This window comes from Zosterops lateralis, assembly GCF_965231275.1.
Source record: "Zosterops lateralis genome assembly, chromosome: 1".
NCBI classification, from domain to species: Eukaryota; Metazoa; Chordata; class Aves; order Passeriformes; family Zosteropidae; genus Zosterops; species Zosterops lateralis.
The window spans coordinates 32,999,631-33,021,631 of record NC_139762.1 but is presented as its reverse complement, the minus strand read 5'-3'; the positions used below and the strand labels follow the sequence as shown (position 1 = coordinate 33,021,631).

Sequence of the window (22,001 nt, the reverse complement as noted above, 5' to 3'; positions counted from 1 at the left end):
ACATTCCCACAATACTTTCTTTCCTCCAGATGCTCATCCTAATGCTTGAAAGAGAAGAAAGCCTAATTTTCTCCTCTTTGATTTATTCTGTAACATTATACTACTTTGTATAGGAGGAAATTCCACATACACATTTTGCATGTGGGGCTTTCTTTAGAATGGAATGGTGACTCATTCTTGTGTGGAACAATAACTTAGGTCCTGTGCTGAAAGGCTTAAAAAGGGCACATGGTATTTAGCAGACTAAAACCTGGGAGCCAGAACTTTAAATTTTTATTTTTGAGTCCATTAGTTATTTAATAAATAACCTTCTTCAAATCTCATCGCTTTTCTGCACCTTTGTTTATCCAGGTATAAAATGAGGTCTTAAACATGTGGGACCTTGAAGGGTGCCATAAAATCTGCAGTGGTTAATGAATGTTGAGGAATTGCTCTGGGATCCTTGAGACGTGGATGAAGGATCCCAAGAAAGCTGGAAGTGGGTTAAAATGTTGACAGCCAGGGGGAACTTTTTTTCAAATCCTGAGCAAAGCTGAGGTGAGACTGAATATTTGCAGTCCCTACGCAGCCTCTGGGTCCTTGGGCATGACTTCAGGAGCTGTGCTGCCCCAAATGCTTGTCCCCAGCCCTGGGCTGGCCCATGTAGTGCTGCTTTGTGAAGTGACACAGGGAATTATGAAGCTGAAAAATACAATGAATATACCTTCCTTGTGAATTATTTTCCAACCGGATTGGTTCCCTTTGTGTTACGGGGACATGGATATGGGGTGAGAATGAGATATGGTGTCAGACCTCATTTTCTTGTCCTGTGAATTAGAATACAGGAGGTGCTGCACACAGCGGTAGGAACACTAATCAAGGAAGGAGAGGGGAATACCTGCTTTGATTTAGAGGGAGATAGTCAGGAAAAATGGCGAGAGCTATTCTGCTGCTTCTGCTGAAACGCAGCCATCCTCCTTAATTCCCCAAAGCCTTCTGACTTGCCCAATACAGAAACTGGACTGGGTCAAATGAAATGTTCTTGCATTTTTTTTTTTCTTTTTTGGTTGGCAGTATTTTAATCTAGATTCTGTGTTTCACCAAGTGGCTTCGTGAAGGCACACATGCACACTGCAGGGGGTGAGTGATGAATGGGGGTCAACATCCAGGACCAGGAAGAGAACAGGAGTTCATGGACAGCAGGACCATACAGTTCTGGTGCTATCAAGATAGAAAGCATGGTTCCTTGGTCCTGCCCTTGCTCCATTTATCCACGTGAAGAAGTAGAGAAGCTCTCTGAGAGCTGCAATCTGCAGGTTGTCACTGTCTCCTGCTTCTGTGTTTCTCTCTAGATTTTGAATCACTAACCTGCTTATGTTTCTAGACTGTCTAAAGGCTTACATAGAATTAATCTTGTCATATTCTCCCTTTGGAGAAGTAGAAATTACCAGTTTATTAGTTTGAAGCATTTGCTCTTTTGTTTTCTGACATTAAATTGTCCCTCTCTGTGTCTGATAAACACATTTGATGACATTCTGAATGTTCTTTTCTCTATTTTCCTGATTTATGACATCAATAAATTCCCAGTTATGCTGATAATATAGTGGACATATCCTGCCATCTACTTCTGTATAGTTACTTCTACCCTTTTTCTGGTAACTCTGAATAACAAAGGTGTCTGGATCTCTCTGTTAAGTTAGGGAATTTGTTACTTAAATTCAAGAAGATAAAAAAGAGAAGTTGATAATGCTTTGAATATGTACCATGCAAAGTTAGGTCAGAAATTTTAAGCAGTTTCTGAATTTCAGGAGTAGTAATTTTGGCTTTCACCTTTCAGTGGTGCAGAATTTTTAAGTAAATCACTGTTTTACCAGACTTTTCTGTTGGAATTTAAACCAATCAAGGACATCTCATTTTTGCTCATAGTCTAGACCTGGCTGAAAAGAAATACGCAAGATAACTGGAAAACTTTTTGATAGTCTAGAAACCAATGGCTGTCTCTATCACAGCTTCATCTTTGGAAGTTGTCTGAGATTTGGTAGTCTGCCCAGAGACCAGAATCATGTAAAAAGGATTCAATGCTTCAGATATACATTTTTTCTCTTTCTTTTTCATCCTATCCTCCTGAATAAGTTCAGGAAGAACGTTCCATTTCATTGCAGTGAAGATTTGGGCCAGTTACACAGAAGATACCTGTTGAGTGTCATTAAATAAGTGAACACATTTCTGCATGTCAAACTTTGCTGTGTTTTGAATAAAAACTACGTTGGAGCAAATTCTGTGGTAAGATCTGGAGTCTATGCTAAAGTCAGTGTGATTCTAGTGGCAGGATGCTCTGAAGTCAATGAGGCCTGTGTCAGGACCTCACTGGAAGAAATGCTGACATCATTTGTTGGCATCTGTTCCTGCAGGCATGCTCAGAGACCACCTGGAGCATGCCGGTGTGGAGACAGCCTTTTCCCTATGTTCAGCTGCCTCTCCTGGACCAGACTCAGGTTATCTGCTCTGGAGACTTTTTGGAAAAGTGGCAGCTGTAAAGTGGCCTTTTGTTGAAGCCACATACACAGCAGGAATGTAAGGACACTTTGACCTTGTATTTTTTGCAGGCTCCTTTCCACGCCCCGCCCCCCCCCCAGTATTTATTTATTTTGATCATGAAACCTCCCTAAAATCTCCCGCCAAACCTGTCCTTTTGCTATGGCCATTCTGTCACTCACTAAGCCTCCATTTTAAAGTTTAATTCAGCCCCTGCTGATGTTAATAGATATTTTTTGGTGAGAGCAGGATATAGCCTGTAGAGTCAAAAGCTTTTGTCACAATGTAGCAGTGGAGGGTGGTGGCATTTTGCAAGATGTGCTTGACACACGGCTGCCTGTGGAGAACGCTGATTTGGTACCACTTGCATCCATTTTTCTTGGTTCTGTGTGGCAGCTCAAAGAGCAAAGGAATGAAAACCCAGGCGATTAGTGGTATTTTTGCTGACTATCTCCCTCTAAATCAAAGCAGGTATTCCCCTCTCCTTCCTCGATTAGTGTTCCTACCGCTGTGTGCAGCACCTCCTGTATTCTAATTCACAGCACATGAAAATGAGGTCTCAAGTGCATATGCACGGATTTCATTTTAACTACTCAGTGAAAAGTTTTAATTAGGTGTTTCATGTGGAAACATGAAACAGGGTTTGAAATTAGCAATGACCTTGCAGCCTTCCTTGAATATATTTTCTGATAGCGTGTGGCAGGCAGTTCCCGGCTCTTTTTGTCACTGCCTGGAACGCGAGCATCCGAGCGGGGAAGGCTCTGACGTGTGGGAGCGGCAGCAGTTGCTGGTTGCAGGAAAAAGTACTTCAGCCTCTTTTGATGACTGAGAAAATAATAGAATAATAGGATGACCTAACTCAGGAAGAGCTGGTAATTCCTTTAACAGCTTGCTGAAGATCAAATCTTAGATGGATTTCCAGGCTCTGAACAAGTGTAAGCCCTGAATGGGGGGTGACACTGAGTTACACAGCCCTGTTTGATCAAGGGAAGGGCCTGCAGCTTACATGCCTTTGTTGGCTGCTGTGCATCAGCCCTGTCCCCTGCCAGCCTGGCTGATGCTGCTTTTTCACTTGGAGTGGCTGGACTGAGAGCACCATCCCTCATTTCATCTCCATTTCCCCTGGGAGGTGAGGGGAGTAGACCTGTGTGTTGTATCAGGAGCAGCATTCCTACTTAGTCTGTTGCTGGGAGGAACAAAGATGAGCTTGCTCTTTTTGGCAGAGTAGGAGACAAGCACAGAATGCAGATATTCATCACCTTTTTAGTTTGGTTGGAATACCACAGTGCTTCTCCTGTTTATAGAGGTACTAATAATATTTGTTCAATGAATACAGCAGCAATTTAGGCCTTTTTACAAAGTACTTTTATATTGCAAGTAGGGGATTATTCACCACAGGAATGTTTAAAACAAATACAACTGTTAAATCGACTTACTCTTTGTAATATATGCTGTTTGGCCATGTTTAGCAAGTTAATAGAGACTGGATATGGTCAGGGTCATAGAAGACACTAATCAGAGCTGACTGAAGTAGCCAGAATTTCATTTCTTATATATAAAGCCTGGTTGTTCAGGCTTTGAGCTAAAAAACAGATTCATTCAGGCCTAGTCTTCCTTGTGTGAATGGCAAATAGCTGGAAGTGTACTGACACTCTGGCTTTGTCTCCTCAGGTGAGAAACCTGAATCTTTTTAGTGGAATCCACACATTAATTCAGTCTGTCTAAATAATCTCTCAGTCTTGACGCAGTACCTGTATTGATCTAATCATTGGGCCATATTGATTTCTTTTTGGTTGCTTGGATTTTGATGAACTTATATAAAAGAAGCATGTGGTTTGTAAGCAGAACTCTATTTGCAGTGAATTCTTTACTCCTATTTCCCATAGAGACAGAAGTAAATTAAGCCTAGGTAAGATTTTCCTACCTGCTTCATCATTGGCATTGCAAGATTTTTCCAACAGACTTTGGGCAGTGCCCAGTGCCGCTCTGGGAAGCTATCAAATCCTGCACACTGTGGGTGATGGCCTCCTGCATCTGGGGCCTTTCTCAGGATTTCACCAAGGACATGGCAGAATCCTTCTCCACCAAGGAATTTGCAGTACTCATGGTTCCCCAGTTCTCCTCCTGTAGACACACCTGCCTATGTGTGCCTGTGCTGTACATATTTATTCATTAAACAAACTGCATACCTTGTTAAAAGCAAAGGTAATCTCTTACTTATGAGTGAGACTGCTTATGGAACCCTTTTTCACACTGTAGAATGAACCAGACATTTAAACACACAGTTTCAGTTGTTAACATAAAGAAGCTGCTTTCTCCTGGTGACCCATCTGTTCTGACAGTTCTCTCTTCTTCTTCCTCTTTTCAGATTGCATCAGGTTTTTAGCTAGCAGATTCTGAAAAGTTTCAACCTCTTTTTCAGTTCTTCATATTAAAATCTGAGTCTTGGTCATCAGGGGTGTTCAAGTAGTTAGGGTGCACTGGGTGGCTGAGTGTTACTATAGATGGGTTGAAGCAGATACCATTTCTAAGTGTGAACACCTGAACCACCTGAAACTTGCTTCAGGTGGCAGGTTTTTAACAGGGGATACTCAAATCTGGTACTTTCTTAAAAATAACCCCTATAATTTTTTTTTTTTTTCAGTGCATCAGCTATAGCTTTTATTTCCAGGGACCCCTAAAAATCTGCCTTTCTTACTTCATTTTAGACACTTCTTTGTAGGAATGTGTGCAGGAACTGGGGGAACATGTTCCAATTTTCCAGCAGAGCTGTGGGAATGTGTGCTGATTTGTGTGGGATCTGCAGCCACCCGCAGAGCAGAGCTGCTCTGCTCTTGCACTGGGTGCCCGTATGCTCCCTGTAACTCTTCTGTTCTCACTCTCCCACCCTCAGCTGTCACACAGACACACATATGTATATCTGCAGTTATGACTGTCTCTTCCCTGGAGCAAAACTTGGTTTTGTACTGTGTAGGCAAAGAGGCTACAGTTTTACCACACCACTTTCCTTTGCAGCTGCTGTAGCAATGCTCTCCAGTTCTGTCTAATATTTTTACTGGTAAATCAATTGACACATACTGTTTTCATTGCAGTGACATGTAAATAGTAAATATTTGCATTAGACTAAAGCTATACAGTAAATCATGCAATAACTATTGGTTTAAAATGCTATTAGTTTTTCATCTGTGTCATGTTCAATATGTATTAAGGATGTCCTAAGAATAAAACCAGTAAAACAAATAGCAATTTACTCATTTAAGTATGGTTGAAATTCACATCTTACCTGCTCTAAGAAGAAACAAGAATTCAGCATTCCAGCAGAAGTATCAGAAAGCTGTAAAAGTTGCTCGACCATTATCTTGTCAAAATTAGCTCTAAAATAAAAGGCATTGCAATCTTCCTTGTAATTCATTAATGCTGCAGTTTCTGGTGTTCCAGTGCTCTCGTGTGTGGAAAAGATCTGCGTCAAATAGTTGGATGCCCTGCCTGCTTGAAAAAAAATCCTATTGATTAAGATCCAATAATATATCACATCCAAAGATTCTTCATTTGGGCAATTTTGTGAACGCAGCAGAATACGCAATACAAACATGTCCATCTCACCTTTGCTTTTGCAAGAAATAATTTGTTCCAATTATTTTACTTTTTTTTTTTCCATGCACAGGTTAAGTGCTTGCTACAGCAAAACTTCTTCACTTTCCTACCTTGGACAATATATTTAATGAACTTTATCTGTATTGCCTTGTTAAGGGCAAGGAGCTGGAAGCTACCTCTAAATAGACTAGAGCTTTTATGGAAATGAAAGCACCAAGGAGTTGCTTCATCATGGGAAATCACTGCCAAATGTCGTGTGAGCTCTTGCTTTCCTGGCAGACACAATGTAGAGAAAGATTTTCATTTTTAGCATCTTGATATTCAACTTTTTGATTCTAATGCTTTACTACTTTTTAGTATATGAATATGTTCCATTAAAATGCATTGTTATGAATTTGCTTATATTGAAATAACAATTGAGATAATATAGAGATATAGATAATTAAAGACTTAGATCATGCTGTACAGAAGCATTTTAATAAGATAAATGAAAACCTGTGTTTTATTTTTAGCACAGTCTAATGTTTAATAAGATAAAGCTTAAAATCTGATGAATTGGCAATGATTTTGTGATTTGATATTCAGAAAGAATGTGTCCTGAATACCAAATGAATCAAAGTTACTGTGGAATATCATTGCTGCATTTTTTATTTTGACCTTGAGAACTGGGTTGGTTTAGTGTTTTTACACTGCTAACCTTGAAACACAGTAATTGGAAAAACAGTGCTGAAGGTTAGCAGTGCTTTTTCTTGAGTTATCATAGGGGAATGGTTTGAAGTTTATGGGGGTGGAGAGAAATTGTCTTCAAGATCTTCAAATAGCCTGAAAGTTTTGGTGATGACAGCACTTTAACTTATCGTTATCTTAAAAATGTCCTTTTGTGCCAGTGAAGCCTTACATAGCTGAAAGGAAAAGTGACTGCAGAAAGGAGTTTAAGTAAAGTCAGGAGGATGGGGGTGCCCAGGAAGCTGCCAACAAATCCTTTCTGAAGCTGCACAAACACAGCCTCCTGCACTGTGGATGGGTGACCTCACAAAGTATCCTTGGTGCAGCTTCATTTTGGTAGGGGAGGTGAGTAGCTGTGTGTAGAGATCATACTTCCCATGTCAAGTAAATGCTCATGAGCCCAAATCTCATCCCAAGTCTCTTTGCTGGCTGCCAGCAGGCAGCCAATGTACCAGGACAGACAAAGGGTAGGTGAAGAAGCATGTTTTGCACAGGGTCGGTTTCATCTGGAATAAACAGAAGTATAAGACAGAGACAAGAGGCTTATGTTTTCATTCTTTGTCTTTACTGAGTGGGTAATTACACTGTAAACTGCACATTCATTATTTATAGTGGAAAAAATTTCCTAGCATATTTTAGGAACATTAGATTGTGCTCACTTGCATTTTAGGAGAGCAGAAGAAAATGTAAGCAACTTCTGCTTAGGGTCATCTGAAAATATAATTAATTTTATTAAAAATTTAACAGAAACCTAATGTTTTAGATAGGATTTTAAAGACTTTGTCTTTCCCCTACCCTCTTGCCCCCTGTGGTGGTCTCTGTGTTTCTGATTGCCTCCAGTGCCTGTGTTAAAATTCAAGGCATCCATAAGGTACATGTCCTCCTGACCTAGTGCTGTAGTTGTGATGATGCATAAAATAAATCATTGCAATTACTGAGGCAGTCTCAAGCACTTAGTAACTCATGCAATTGCTTCTTGAAACATGACTGCATTGAAGAAAGGATCATTAGTTATTTCCCTGGAGTACTTGGATATTGTAACCCTCTCCACAGGGTTCTATTAGGGAGTTAAGACCTGGTCATCTCTTCATACATCTCATTTTGTCTTTCTGTTACTCAAATGCTTTGTGATAGATGGTGAATTCCAGACTGTGTGTGTCTTCTTCACCCACAGCATCTCCTTATCTATCAAAGTTCAGGTCAAATAGGAAATGGCCAACCACGTGGGAAGGAAGAACTCAGCAATGACAAAGTAAACAGGTTTAAGAAGTAATTTCTGTGAGAACTTATGAGGAAGGTGAATTTATGAGATATATGACATAAAAATAATATCCTGAGCAAGGAGAAAGAAGCTGGTTAGATGAGACCTCACAGTTATACATGGAAAGGATGTAGCTGTAGAAAGCTATATAAATTGTTTAAAGCTAGGATAGTCAGGAAGGAATTGAAGCTAGAAATAGGGGAAGGAAAGCCAGGATCAAAGATATATGAGAGTTTCAGTATTCCTTAGGTGGTATAATAGGTGTTGGCAGTGTCTAAGTAGTCTGTAGTGTGCGATCTGAAAGTAATAGGATATGATGAGAGAAGAAGAATGGGATCAGACAATATATATCAGTGGACAATGCAGCCCTCACTGCAGTCTTTGTTGGCTGAAGAAATCACTGTGCATACAGTATGATACCAGAAGCTGATAGGTGGCATCCTGGAGTGTCACGCTCTCGCTGTAGGTAACACCAGCTTGCTCAGGAGGAGATACTTCGAGGAAGGAGAAGGGAAGTGACCCAAGGGAGATTTTTTGGGAACCTGGTGTCAATTCTGCTCCTCAGGGTGAATTTAATGGAAGAGAGAAGGAGCCTTATGTAGGCATGCTAATGGCTGAAAAAGAGCTAGAAAAGGGCAGCAGGGAAGTACACTGAAGGCCCAGTGGCTGATGGATGAGCTGAGACTTTATGGATGGGACTGTCACTAGAGCAACATGGTTTGAAGGGTTGTTCTGAAGACAACCTTCAGAAGTTCTGAAGTTGTCCCCTGCCATGTGGAGAAGGGAAGGCTCTGTCAGGCAGAGCTGGTATGTTAGGTGCTGATAATATCAGAGCCTGGCAAAACATGCAGCAGCCTGGTTAAGGGTAGATCAGATGTCCGTGTTTTGGAGGTGGTAACATCTCTCAAAAGGGTGGAGCAGATGGCTAGAGGGGTAACAGCTCCAGTGCCAGCACGATGTGCTGCTGCATGTCTGGCAGCCTCCATTCTGCTGCAAAGCTTCTCTTTCCAGTGCTGTTGTGAATGGTCTTCTGGTGCAGGGGGTACAACAGGAGTTTGAGATACACCGTCATTGTAAGGTTTCATGGTCTTAACTGAGGTAAATCCCAGCAAAACATTCAATATTTTATTTTTTTTCTAATATTTCTTCCTATTCTAATGATAGACCTAGTTAAATCTCTCCATGCAAAAATAACACTTTGGATTACTTCTGTCAACTTCTTGCAGAGGAGACAATGAAATCTGGACTGTGCCACAGTTCTGCATGTGTTCCTCCACAAAGGACCCATTCCCTGTGGAGGAGGTCACACACGGAGGCAGATGAGTGTTTACTCAAGATGCCTTGCATCTCATTGCAGATACAATGTGATTTACTAGTTGCCATGGTAACAATGTTTTTTTCATTCCATAACTTGAATAAATGTTGAGGTTGCCCTTGGTATAACTAACTTAGCTCCCTTCTAAAGTTGGGCATGATTGTGTTATCTAAGGAGAGCAGAGAGGAGACTCCCAACATTCCTACTGAAATAAATTTAGAGCATGTAGGCATGTAACAAGCAGGTACATGACTCCATCAGGCACAAAATAAGAGTAAATTAATATATGATTATTTTAAATCATAAAATATAAAGAAATATAAAATGTTGCTTCATAATATGGTATCATACCTTTTTCTTTATTTTGTATTGTTTATGACACTGCTTTTCTTCAATATGTGAAAACTTATTTAATCATTTTATAGTATTTTCTTTATATAGGTATGCAAGAAAGCACTCTTTTTCTTTTTCCTTGTTGCAATCCTGCAATAAAATTTCTTTATTTCTTGGGTGCTATAACCTCCAGTTCTGGATTGATTATTGCTGATAAGAGTTAACTGTTAACCTGCTCTTTCCCACCTCCCTTATTCTTTTATGTTTTCCTTTTGCTAAATGTGGACAACAAACACTGTACCAAAACAAACAAAAGAAATGGCTCTTTTAATTTGCTCCTGTGCATGTAACATTAGAAAAAAGCATTCTATCTAGAAGCAGCCTGATTTTTCTCATTTCTATAGTTACTATTGACATCAGTGAGCATTTTATCCTGCATAAATAAATGCAGAATCAAATCTCCTGCTATTAGGTGGAAGGAGTGAGTTTCATTTTTCCTTCTAACTCCTTTTTATTTATTTTTTTTTTGGCAGCTTTATTGCATATTCTACACATTTCTGTCTACTTAGGAACCGTTATCAAGTCTGTGAGTGATTAGTGGCTTATCTATGTTTGAATGATTTAGATTCATGAATTAATTAACAAGAAAAGAACCATTAGAAAGCATTAGTAAAAAGGCTGGCGATTTCAGGCTATTTTGGAGAGAATTAGAACTGTCATCCCAACCCAAGAAAATTGTAGCCGCTGTGATTCATGCTTTCCTCAAAAGAAATCACTGTATTATGTCTAACTTAGTTGAAAACAACCACTAAACCACAGGATATAAATTCTACTTTATGATGACTGCTATTGGTCTAGAAGTTAAATAAATTGTTTTGGTTTTAAACATAAGGTTTTACTCAGTGCTTTTTCACACTTGTGGTTAAATGTCAGTGCATTTGAGAGAGTTCAATTCTAGAGTTCTTGAGAATGAGTTTGAGCCTTATATACTATTATCAGTTTTAGGGAACCTTTTTTCTTAAGCCTTTTTTGAGGTCAGAATGAGCTCCTGACCTTTGATGAGTACTCTTTTTTTTAAAATTATCTGCGTCCTTCCTTGAGCATAACACTTCAACAAAAAAGATCTCTGCCTTAGAGTGATAAGTGAAATGAGCAGCAATAGGCAAGTTTTAACCATCCTAGTTTGGAATTGTGGCTTATAATGGGACTACAAATTTAATTTAATTTTATTTTTATTAGAGTGATGGCATTTATTGGAGTGATGGCCTCTCAGCATTGAGAGGTATTATGTACAAGTCAAGAGACAAAGGTTTCTCTAAGAGACAGAAAGGGGATATGTGAGTTTTTTTAAATAATATTTTGGTACACACCTAGTATAAATTGGAGTGGAAGACAAAGAAAGGCATCATCAGTCTTGTCTGTTTGACTTATAAGTTGTATGTGTTCAGAACTGGTAATTAGAGCAATATAAGGCTGACAGTGTCATATATTTACTGCTGTCTCTCTTCCATTCCTTCAGGAGACCTTATTTATCTCTGCTTCCATTATAAAGGTTGTAAGGCCTTTGTACACGTGTCCTTACCAAGGTGAATATTAGTCTACATTAATAAATTAAATCTACTGATGTTAGTGAGCTGTGTTCTGCAGTTCTCATTCTTGAGTGAAAGCTGTATGAGGGCTGCCAGAGAAGTTAAGTTCCAGCCCTGATAGATGTTAATCAAGTTGTTATCTATTTCCCCTCATATGCCAGTAATTTCTAGAATTTCACCCATTTGATGTTAGGATTATTCTCAAGTATAACTTCTATATGTCTACACAGTCCATTTTTCTTTCCCTCAGCCACATGGTAATAGTAGTGTGTGTTATCAGTCCTAGGTTAAATCTGCAGTCCTCCTTGAAGCCTTGGCACTCCTCCTTTCCTCCTGGCTGAAACATAAGTCCTGCAGTTTTTCTATAATTTCCCTCATGCTCTTCACTGCAGCAAAGGCTTGAACCACTGCCACTGCCATCACTGGAAGACACTGTTCTAGTGTTCCCTCCCCTCCCCCTTTTTGTCCTGAAAGAAACTTTACATTCTTGGGGGGGAAAACAGTTCTGATTCTGGTGAAAATAATACAGTTGCAAAACTCTCTTGGGGCAGAAATACAAATTGATTTTTCCTGACATTTACCTTAGGGCCTGGAGCTCCAGCCCTGTTGAGCTCCTGTGTGGCAGGGGAGGCAGAAGCCCTGCCAGCCTGGGGTGGGCAGTGTGTGCAGGCAGTGGGGGAAGCCTGGCTGGCTATTTTCTGTTTAAACTGACATGTTCTGGCACAGTTTCAGTTGTACTGAATTAATATTTTTTCAGTGAAAAGTTTAATTGGGAAACTTCCAACAGCTCCATACCCCACCACATTAATGGCAAGGCCACTGGAAGGAATGGTTAGCATCTGCCCCTTTTCTTCTACAATCATGTTAATTTGCCCTGGTGTGGTGCAGGTTTTTCTACAAATTCAGATGCTCTAAGCCTGCAATTCTTCCATATATTGACATTTTTTCAAGTAAATGCTGTCCTGCCAGCTGTGAGAGAATGATAGCAATATTAATACCATCATCCCATCTTTTCTCTCTCTTCACTCCCTTCCCCTTTCTTTTTTCACCTCTGCTTTTGTATTGTTGCAGAGAGAAGGTCTCCTCAGTTGTCCTTGCCAAGGTGGTAGCTCTCTGTCAGGCTGTCAAATTTATCCACTAATAGCTATGAAGAGTATAGGCTCCAAGAAAGGGAAAACTGAAATACATAGCCTTCAGCTGTTGTGAGAAGACACAATTTCTCATTAACTAAGAGTTGTGGAGTGCTAAGGTTATGATAACATCACTTCAGTGGCTGTGACACCAGTAAAGGTTTTTTTTTATATTATTTTAGAAAGTGTACCCTTTTTCCTGTGTTAGAGGTTCATTAAAGCCCAATTTTTAAAGTGTTCTTACCTTAAATATATTTAGATGAAATTGGGGGCCAGTCAGGGGTGTGAACAATTTGGTCTCCATTTAGGACACTTCATTCTTGCACATCCAAACAGTGTATCTGCAGCTGTACTGCAGCTCAGCACCATTGAAATGTGCCACAGGGAAGTGTACACCAGGAATTCCTGTTGTCAGTCATGGATTTTATGCTTATTTTCCAAGGAATATTCAGGGTTTTTCTTCTTTTTAACGGTTAACCTTCTGGTGCCTGGACTTCCTCTTAAAGGTCTTTTCCAACATGAACAATTCTATGAAAAGCTTCATGAGGTTACTCTTTTTCCACATCTTTTGCCTTTCTTTAACTACACAAACTTTTTTCATATTTTCAAGTGGCCTGCACAATGAGCTCCCCACCCTGCTTGTAGTTGGACCACTGCTTGAGAGCATCATGCAACTGAGTTTTGGGGTTTTTTTTTCCCTTAGGACCTGACTGCAGCCCTTCAGCTCACATAAAGACTCGCATTTAGCAGTGCCCTATTCCCAGGAGCGATTTCTTTCTTCTTAGTAATAGAGAAAGCAGAAATAATCCTACTCTCAGCAGTTTTGGGATTACAGGCAAAAATTGTGTTCCTTGATGTATGACTGTGTAGGGATATTAATCTTTTCCCTGATGCCTGTTGTCTGTCATCTCTGTCTTACCAGCACTGTCCTTTTGACCCCTCTACAAGGATAACTTGTTATTAACGTTGCCTTTGCTGTGGATGCTTAGTATGCAGATGACAGCACCAACAGTTTTTCTAAAAGGGCTTGTTCTATGCATTATTAGACACAGTATTCAAAACTGGCTTCTGCAACAAAGGATTTTGATTTTTTTTCCCCTGTGTTGTGGCTCGTACCCATTTTATCGCCCTTTGTGTAGCTGATAAATTCGGAGGAGGTTGTGTTGAGCCGAATGTTGTTGTTGTGCATCTGTGAGACAGTGTGAGACCACTAGGAAGTTTTTAGTACAATGCCTGGGTGCTTTTCCCTGAAGGAGGTTGTGGTCAAATATATAGAGTGTTTTATGGTTTTACAGACTGGTCAGAAGTCACTGAGAGCCAAAACAAAGTCACTGTTTGAGGCATTTTAATGTCATTAATTGATTTCTGCCAGTATACTGTGATTAGCTATTCCATGAAAGGACTTAACAACTGCAGCTGAAAACAAAAATATTAGAGTACAAAGAACTGGAGAAAAGATCATGACCTCAGAAAAAATAATAAAATGCAATATGCATATCCTATGAGCTGTGTTTTGTAATGAAATGAAACAACACAGCCTTATGTAACATTTTTTTTACACTTAAGAATTGCCATATGACAAACTTCTGTTGATGGCCTTGCAGTCCTGTAAGGTAATTTTTCCCTTGATATTTGGAAAAAGTGGTGATCTTGCAACTACAAAACGGGCAGTCCCATTGAAAATGTTTCATCTTTTGATATTTTTAGTTGAGGTACAGTAGTAAGTTTTTTTTTTATTTTCATCTTTCTAAAATAAAGAGAGGGTAACCACTGCAGGATAAATGCTGCTCTCCTCCTTATGTAATGGGGTTGAGCTGAACTGGTGACTTTGAAAGTTTTTCTCCTGTGGTAGCTGCAAGTGAATCAAATCTCTTAATACAAATTTTGATTCCTCTTGAAACTATGAAATGCAGTAACATATTCTGGGATGGATTATCCACAGAGATCAGAGATATTGTCATCCACCTTCACATAAATTGTGATCTGTTCACTTCCATTTTTTTTGTCAAATGAAGGGAAGAGCCTGTGAAGAATAAAGAAATGTTTGTACGTGTTTGTACTTTGGTGACTTTAGATCTAATTTTGCAGTTTCCACAATAACAGATTCCAGGGAGAAACACAGTGAAGTGTAAGAAGGTGAGCATCTTTAGTCTTGATAGAAGCTGTCTGAGAGCGTATCTTAGATCTGTTAATAGAATACGTTTCACTGTGTTTCTTTTTTTTTTTTTCCTTTATGTTTGCAGTATAAATGTGCCTATATTTTATAGCCAGGACTCACCTCATTGTCTGTTATTAGCACTAGCAAATGTCTCACATTGTAAGACTTCATTTTCCATTACTTCTAGGAGTTGTTGCATATTTTCTGTTTATTCTGAAAGGTGTCTGTGTCAGCCTATGTAATTCTATATGAAAAAATGCAGCCAGCATTGTTCAGAAGCAGCTAAGAGTGAAGTTAGGGGTAAATACTGTTTTGCTATGTTAAAAAAAAAATTGGCAGTAGTTCTCTGAAAAACTTTTATACCCTTATTATTCTGAGTTGGGGATCTGAAATCCCTTTGGGATGTTTTGCCATCTTCATAAATATTTGCCCAAATATGACCCGAGTTAGAGGCCAAAAAGTGCAGTTTGTACAAGCTCTGTAAAGAGTTTCTAGAGCTCTGGAGGTTAATGTTTGAAGGCTCTGGAAGCTCCAAGCATGCTTCAGCTTGAGCTGTGAAGGGTTTTCTGTACAGCTGCAGCTCCTGGCTGTTACAACCAGAATGTGCCTGTAGGATGTAATGAGCCAGGATGGAGATTTAACTCTGTCACTTTTGGTGTGTCCAACCTAGTCCTCAGTGGGCAGGTATGGGGACCTCAGTGCCACAAAGGTCTTTTCTCTTAGCTTGGACCCAGTCTCAGTGTTAAGTCTCAACATATGCTGAACAAGGAAGAGGTGTAAGGATGGAGCAGGACAGAGTAAAAACAAAACAAAACAAAACAGCCTCAAAACAAAACAAAACAAAACAGTGTTTTATTCAAATGAAGGACATTAGAGGGACATACAAAATGATATGAAGGACATACAAAAGATAATACAAAGATTACCAGTCAGTGTTTCTCAGTTTATTGACTTGACTTTTCTGTCTTTTTCATGTTCCTGTAATTCTTCTTTTGCATGGATAGTATATACCAGAGATATTATAATATCCAAGCAAAAAGACACCTGCCCAGCAAAACAATCAGTCTTTGGAAATTAGCATCTTGTTATTTTGTGGCTTTTGTCAGGCTCCATCACCAATTTGAGCACTTTCCCTGCATGGCAGTAGAAGCTTCTCTAGACTTGTTCTTCTGACCTCACTTCCTAACTCTGCTCTTGTGTTTCACACTGCTTACATGGATATGTATGTTACATGTGTGCACAGGGAAGCTCCTTAGATTCACTGGGGGGATCGGCCTCCTCTTCAGAGCACAAACAGCCCTGGGAATACTCTAGGTATGCTTTTTCCCCATGCCTCTCAAGGGCATGACCTGGCACCAGCATCAAAAGACATAGAGGCAGAAGTGATTGACATTATCTGATTGTGTTGAGTCAGTTGTACCAAATTATGCTAGGAAAACAAAATGTTCCTGCCCTCCATAACTTCTAGAAGAGGCAATTTCTTTGTTATTTAATGTGATTTTTGAAGCAGATAGCCTGTGTAACGTTTGCTTTGTTGCATGTTGCCCAAAGAAGATTCTCTTTGCCTTTGCTTGGTTCTTTGGCACCAGGAAAATCTGTCTGTGCACTGGATTTTCCATGCTCTATTAGGTTTATAGGTGCCTTATAGGTTATCTCTTAGTTTCTGTATTACTTTTTTTACCCATTGAAACTGCCATTGTGTGAATCTGTTTGGATCTGGTATTGGTTGGGGTAGTTCTGTGTCTGATCCCTTTTTAAAGAAAGCAGGTGAAGAGATGTAGGACAAAAGTTCTGTCAGTGGGAAGTGCACAGTTTGCATTGCTGGTTAGAGATGTTCCAACGTAACAGGCACTTCATTAATGGGTAACTTAGATACAGAAATTAATCTTTGCAGAGTTGTCTTGTCCTGGAGAAATTATATAAAATAGGTTTTCTTTTCAGTGAATATACTGTCTGTTGCAGACCATAATTTATTTTTTTTTTTTTCCGTTAGAAAGCTGTTGGAAAGTAGAGCAGCTTTTAATTGCTATTTCTAGCAGTGGAGGTTTCTCACAGGAAGAGAGGAGGCAGTGCATTCTGGGTGTTGGATCATCTTTTAATTAATTAAAAGACCAAACTCAGGAATTCAGGGGACACAGAAATATCCCTGATACCAAAGTTATCAGTTGCTTTGGCCTGAGATTGGGTTCCTCCCTGCCAAGTGCAAATAACCCAGAAAACTAATGTCTCCCATAAGGAAGCCAGCCTACTATGGCTGTTTTCAGCAATGCCATAGGTTCCTTCAGCTTCCTTTGTCCTCTGTGCTGATTCAGGGGGTCATATTCCTGCTCATGCAAAGTGTACCTCACAAGTTGAGGCCCGCTAAGCAAGGAATTCCAGCTGTTTCATTCCTATAAGCATATAAATATTTATACCACCCCAGGGTTCCTTTCATGCTGAAAATAAAGGTAGCACTTGTCTGCTGTTAAAATATATTACCCAGGATTATTAATGGCTTACCTCAGTATTAGGAAGATAGATGAGAGGAGTGGCAAATTGACTATAATATTGGTTAAAAGATCCACTGAGTCCAGAGAACCTTGCTGTTTACTTGAAACTCCTGCTGGGAACTGACATCGAGGTTGATAGTGCTGTGTTTAGCTATCAGGAGATGATTAATTAAAAGCTGTAATAAATGTGAAATATGGTGGTTGACAGATGCAGAGCTAGCTAAATTTCCTTGTGATGGGTAATTCACACCATGGATTGATTATAACATCCTAACAGGATGTGAATGGTGCTTTTGAAGGTACAGATGAGACAGGGAGAGTGTGCATAAGCCACATGTAAAGTGAGATGGCAGTTTACCTCTGTGGCATTTTGGTGCTCTACCTCTTCTGTCCCACCTCAAGTCTGAATGTATTCTGATCAAGGCTGCTGGACATAATTTCCCACCCACTGCACTGGAGCAAAGTAATATCAGATAGGCAATGAGGGGGGCTCAAAGTCCAGGTGCCGGTGTAGCATCACCCAAGCACATTGGGATTAAGTGGTGGCCTCTCTGCCCCAATTCTTCTGCCTGGCCATAAAATGAGAGATGGCGATGCTGTGCCTCTGTGCCCCTGCATGGCTGGCACAGGCTGCAAGAGCTGTCTGAAAGTCTGGAAAATTGCTGGAAAGCTTTGTTGTTAATTGGAAGCATGATGGGAATGTCTCTTGAGTCAGTCTGCTGACTTTCAGGGACTTGGCTAGGGTGCTGCCTTGCCCTTCAGTACACACTGCTGTCACTTGGGGGCCCCTTGAATCCTCCTTATCTGTCACTGGATTTAGACAGAGCATGCTGAGAGCAGCCTGGTTTTCTTCCAGCAAGAATTATTTCATGGACCATTCCAGATTCTGATAAATGAAGCGTGCCTTGATGTCATTTTAGAGTAATATCTGTATTGAAATCAGAACTTGTGAAAATATGTAGGACTTGCCTTTGTGCTTTGCTTTGTTCAGGTTAATTGTTGTGGCTTGTATGATTAAAGGGCCTGACTGAACATAAAAATATGTCATGTATAAGTGGAGGTTTAATGAAATAGTAATTCTTCCCTTAAAGTGAGATTGTTTTTGATATAAGATAGCAAAATAAAGAAATTCTTCATTCCTCTCCTTTTTTGGGTGAAATATTTATTATAGGTAATGAAAAATCCACTTGAACCCAATTGGCCTTAGTTTTGCCCAATTTTTGTCTTACCTGATAATATAGATTGATTTTTCTCTTCCTAGAAACTGCTAAAAGAGGCAAGGACAAGAGGAAGACTCTTATGAAAATCTTACCATTTTGGGGCACTTTATGCTGTAAATTTGCAAACGGCTACTCCAAAGGTTTTTTGAAAATGTCTCTGCCTAGTGAGATGCTGAAGGGGAAACACCGTCTTCCACACCAACCATTGTTAATGTCCCTTCAGTAGGAGAGAGCTTTTGCCCTCCCAGTGCTCCCTGTTGACTTGCTGCCAGCTGTTCATGTATGTAATGTATATGGGTGTGCTTACAATCCATTCCCATCTATGAGGAAATAGATGGCTTGTACAAATACAGCACCATACATCACATACATTCTCCATATGTGCTGCAGTTTGGAATGTCAGTGAGCACAGGGAAATGAGGACTGGGGCTATTTTAGAGGATGGAAATGCCAGAGAAGAGACAGAGAAATGGAGCAATTTATTTGTTTGGATAAATCTCCCTTTTACTGAATTGCTTTAATGCTGTGCCTGTTTCTTGTTCTTCCTCTCCTTCTCTTTTGCTGCTTCTTTCATTGCAGTTTTTCAAATATGTAGGCAACAAAAAGCCATGACCAGTGAAATGGAAGATTACAATTATGCATCAGTATTCCTGTAACGCGGCTGCTCAGCAATCTCTCCTGGGAGTGTTACAATGAATATCTGACATTAATTGGCTCAGTACCTGTATGTCTGACCTTGCAGAAATTTAATAGATCAATTCTACATGTTCTTCACTGATAAAGAAAACTTCTTCAGGGCAGGGGCTACATCTTTCGGCATGCCTGCACCACAGTGACAACCAGAAGTAGCAGTCAGATTCACTGGGTCTTATAATAAAAAATAAAATAATAGAAAGAGGAATCATAAATTGGTTTCTCTCCCTTGTTTTGCCAAGGTAGCTCTGTTCCTCAGCATTTTTTAACCCATTCAAAGTCCTTTTTACTGCTGGATACTGTACACTTGATGCACAAATCCTGTTTTCTGTTCTTTGAGTAGTACACGTATGGCCTTTGTATGTGCGCTTGACATACTGAACAATATAACTAAACCAGGTCAGAATTAGAGGAACAGCACCTACTGGGATGTACTTGCACTGAAACAGCTGCCTCTTTTGTGTGGCTCACTCTGCGGTGACTGGATCTGCCGGGAGGATCTGGCAGGGGGCTGCGCGCCGCTCTCCGGCCGTGTTTGAATGCGCCCTGCCCAGTCAGCAGCCAGCCCTCATCTCCGCACTGCTCTGTCAGCTGGCTCTGGCCGCGCTGGGGATGTGGGCTGCGTGTGCACAAACGGATGGTTCAGCTCCCTTCACTTCCAGGGAGCAGCGAGGGAGAGAGGCGGTGTATAAACCGCAGCTTAGCCAAGAGTCACACACACGGCGGTCACTGGGCTGAACTTTCTTGTGGGGGTGTTTGTTTCCCAAGTTAAAAAGTTGTTGAAAAGAAGGGAGATCCGTACAGTGAGTATTTTAGGGGATGCTCAGAGGCTCACATTACATGCCTGTTCCACTGTCTCAATTGCCTTTACTGAAGTACAGGGGAGAAGCTTTACAGAAGGTGTATTCTGCCTGTCTATTACTGGCGTGCTCGGGAGCACTTGCCGCTTTCAGACTATTGTTACCTGTTCCCTGCTTTGTTTGACTGTCTGGGAATTAAACAAGCCATCACCTTGGGGACACGGAAACCCGCATATTCAAAGGCCCCCCTCCCAGTGGCTTCTGTGAATTAAAATCCAACACACGGAGCCCAGTGCCCCTCACAAAGGGAGCCCGTTCCGCCTGCCCGTCCCGGGGTGCCAAGAGCCCCCTCCTCAGTTCTGGCCCCCGGCAGCGGGCACCGCGGGTGGCGGGACGGCAGCCCGGGCCCCGATCCCGGCGGGCACTGACCGCGCTCTCTCTGTCCCTCTCCCCCGGCGCACGGAAGGCGGACGATGGAGACGAGCGGGCGCGGGAGGCGGCCGGCGCGGCGCTGGTGCTGCGGAAGGTGTGGTCACGCAGCCCGGCCCCCGAGCGGCGCGGGAGGTAAGGCTTCCGCGGCTCCGGGCGTGCGGTGCGGTGCGGGGCTGGGCCGGCCGGGCCGGGCTCGGCGGCGGCGGCGGGCGGGGCGGCGGCCCGCGGCCCGGGCAGGGCGATGGCCCCCGCGGGGGGAGCGTAGGGCCGGGCGGCGGCGCGCAGGGAGCGGGGCGCCATGGGCAGCGGCAGGGTGCGGGTGCCCGAGGCGCTGGCGGGCCGCGGCGGGGAGCGGCCGCTGCCCACCTTCGACGTGCCTTACTTCAAGTACATCGACGAGGAGGACGAGGAGGACGAATGGAGCAGCCGCTCGCAGTCCTCCACCGAGGATGACTCCGGGGACTCTCTGCTTTCCGACAGATACGTGGTGGTGTCGGGGACGCCGGAGAAGATTTTGGAGCATCTCCTCAGCGACCTGCACCTGGAAGCCGCCCAGGACAAAGAGACGGGTAAGGAGCGAGCCTGGCGGGGAGGCGGCGGCGGGCGGGGATGGGCAGAGGTGCCGGTCCCGGTCCCGGTGCCGGTGCCCGCAGAGCGGCGCGGGGATCGCTCCCGGGCACCCCTGGCCGAAGCCGCTGCCAGCCCGGAGCGCAGCCGGGGCGATGCGGGAGGAATCCCCGAGCGTGGCGGGGCAGCCGGGAGGTGTCGGAGCGGCACCGGCCCCGGGGCAGGAGCACCGGCGGTACCGCAGCAACTTGAAGCGGTTTAACCTTCGGCTTTGGCTGCCGCCGGGGTAGCGCGGGCTGCGGCGGGCTTTGTACAGCACCGTGTCTCTGCGGGCTGGGCTGACATCCCTCGTAGCCTGCAGCTGTTCCTCTCTCCATCCGGATATTTGCAGTGCACCTCACCTCCTGGCCAGCTACTCGTTTTGCCACCACCCCGATACTTTGGCACGTCTGTTTCATAAAAATGGCTTATAAAATTCCTCATAGCCCAAGGCACACCGTATCGCCCAGAGCTCTACTTGTTTGTCTTCAACCAGAGATATTTCATTCCAGCCTAGAGCAATTTTATATGAATCCAGCTACTTGACATGCAGTTTAATTTCCAGCTGGATCTCTTGGCTATATGCACAGCTTGCTGTCACCAGGAGCTCATGGAGTAGTTTATCAGAAGTGCCTGTAACCTGCAGTTCATAGATACTTTTAATGGAAGCATCCAGGCTGGTGAGACTTTTGAAGGTCCTGAATACTGGAGAGGAGGGTAGGTGGCTGCCAATGGCACTGTGTATTTGGTCATCCCCGATAGGGTTAAAATGCATACTTCTGATGCCTGTGTATATCTTTCTCTATAAATGAGATTACTGAGAATAAACACACTTTAATCCTTTTAAATGTCTGAAAATATAAATAACATCTGTGATTCCCAGAGGAATGTCTCAGAACAAGTCATTAATTTAATGTGGGACAATAAGCATATTCCTAGTGCCGATGTGTCAATGCCCCAAAGAAACACATAGAGTGTCAGCCAGTGATATTATTACAGTGTTCCTAGTGCTGCTTTTGTCTGCCTAGACATTAATATTTAGTGCAGAGAGAGGCTGTGGCTGTTTTCCTTCCACAGATGCACTAGGCTAGTTATGGGTGTAATTTCCTTGAACCAGCTCGTAGGCAGTTGTAGTGAGGAT

General features: G+C 42.1%; 1 protein-coding gene across 3 annotated transcripts in view; it reads left to right on the top strand.

Moving 5' to 3' along the window:
* Positions 1–22,001, top strand: part of RAPGEF5 (Rap guanine nucleotide exchange factor 5) — a 90,282-nt gene that overhangs the window by 6,940 nt on the left and 61,341 nt on the right. Inside the window, exons 2-3 of one of the 3 annotated variants that reach the window (XM_083855140.1) lie at positions 20,289–20,386; positions 20,735–20,823. The exons of 1 other annotated variant lie outside the window; for it this stretch is intronic. In XM_083855140.1, the coding sequence (XP_083711266.1) occupies positions 20,289–20,386; positions 20,735–20,823 (187 nt within the window). The remainder of the gene's footprint in view (positions 1–20,288; positions 20,387–20,734; positions 20,824–22,001) is intronic. One more of the 3 variants, XM_083855141.1, reaches the window with a different exon arrangement.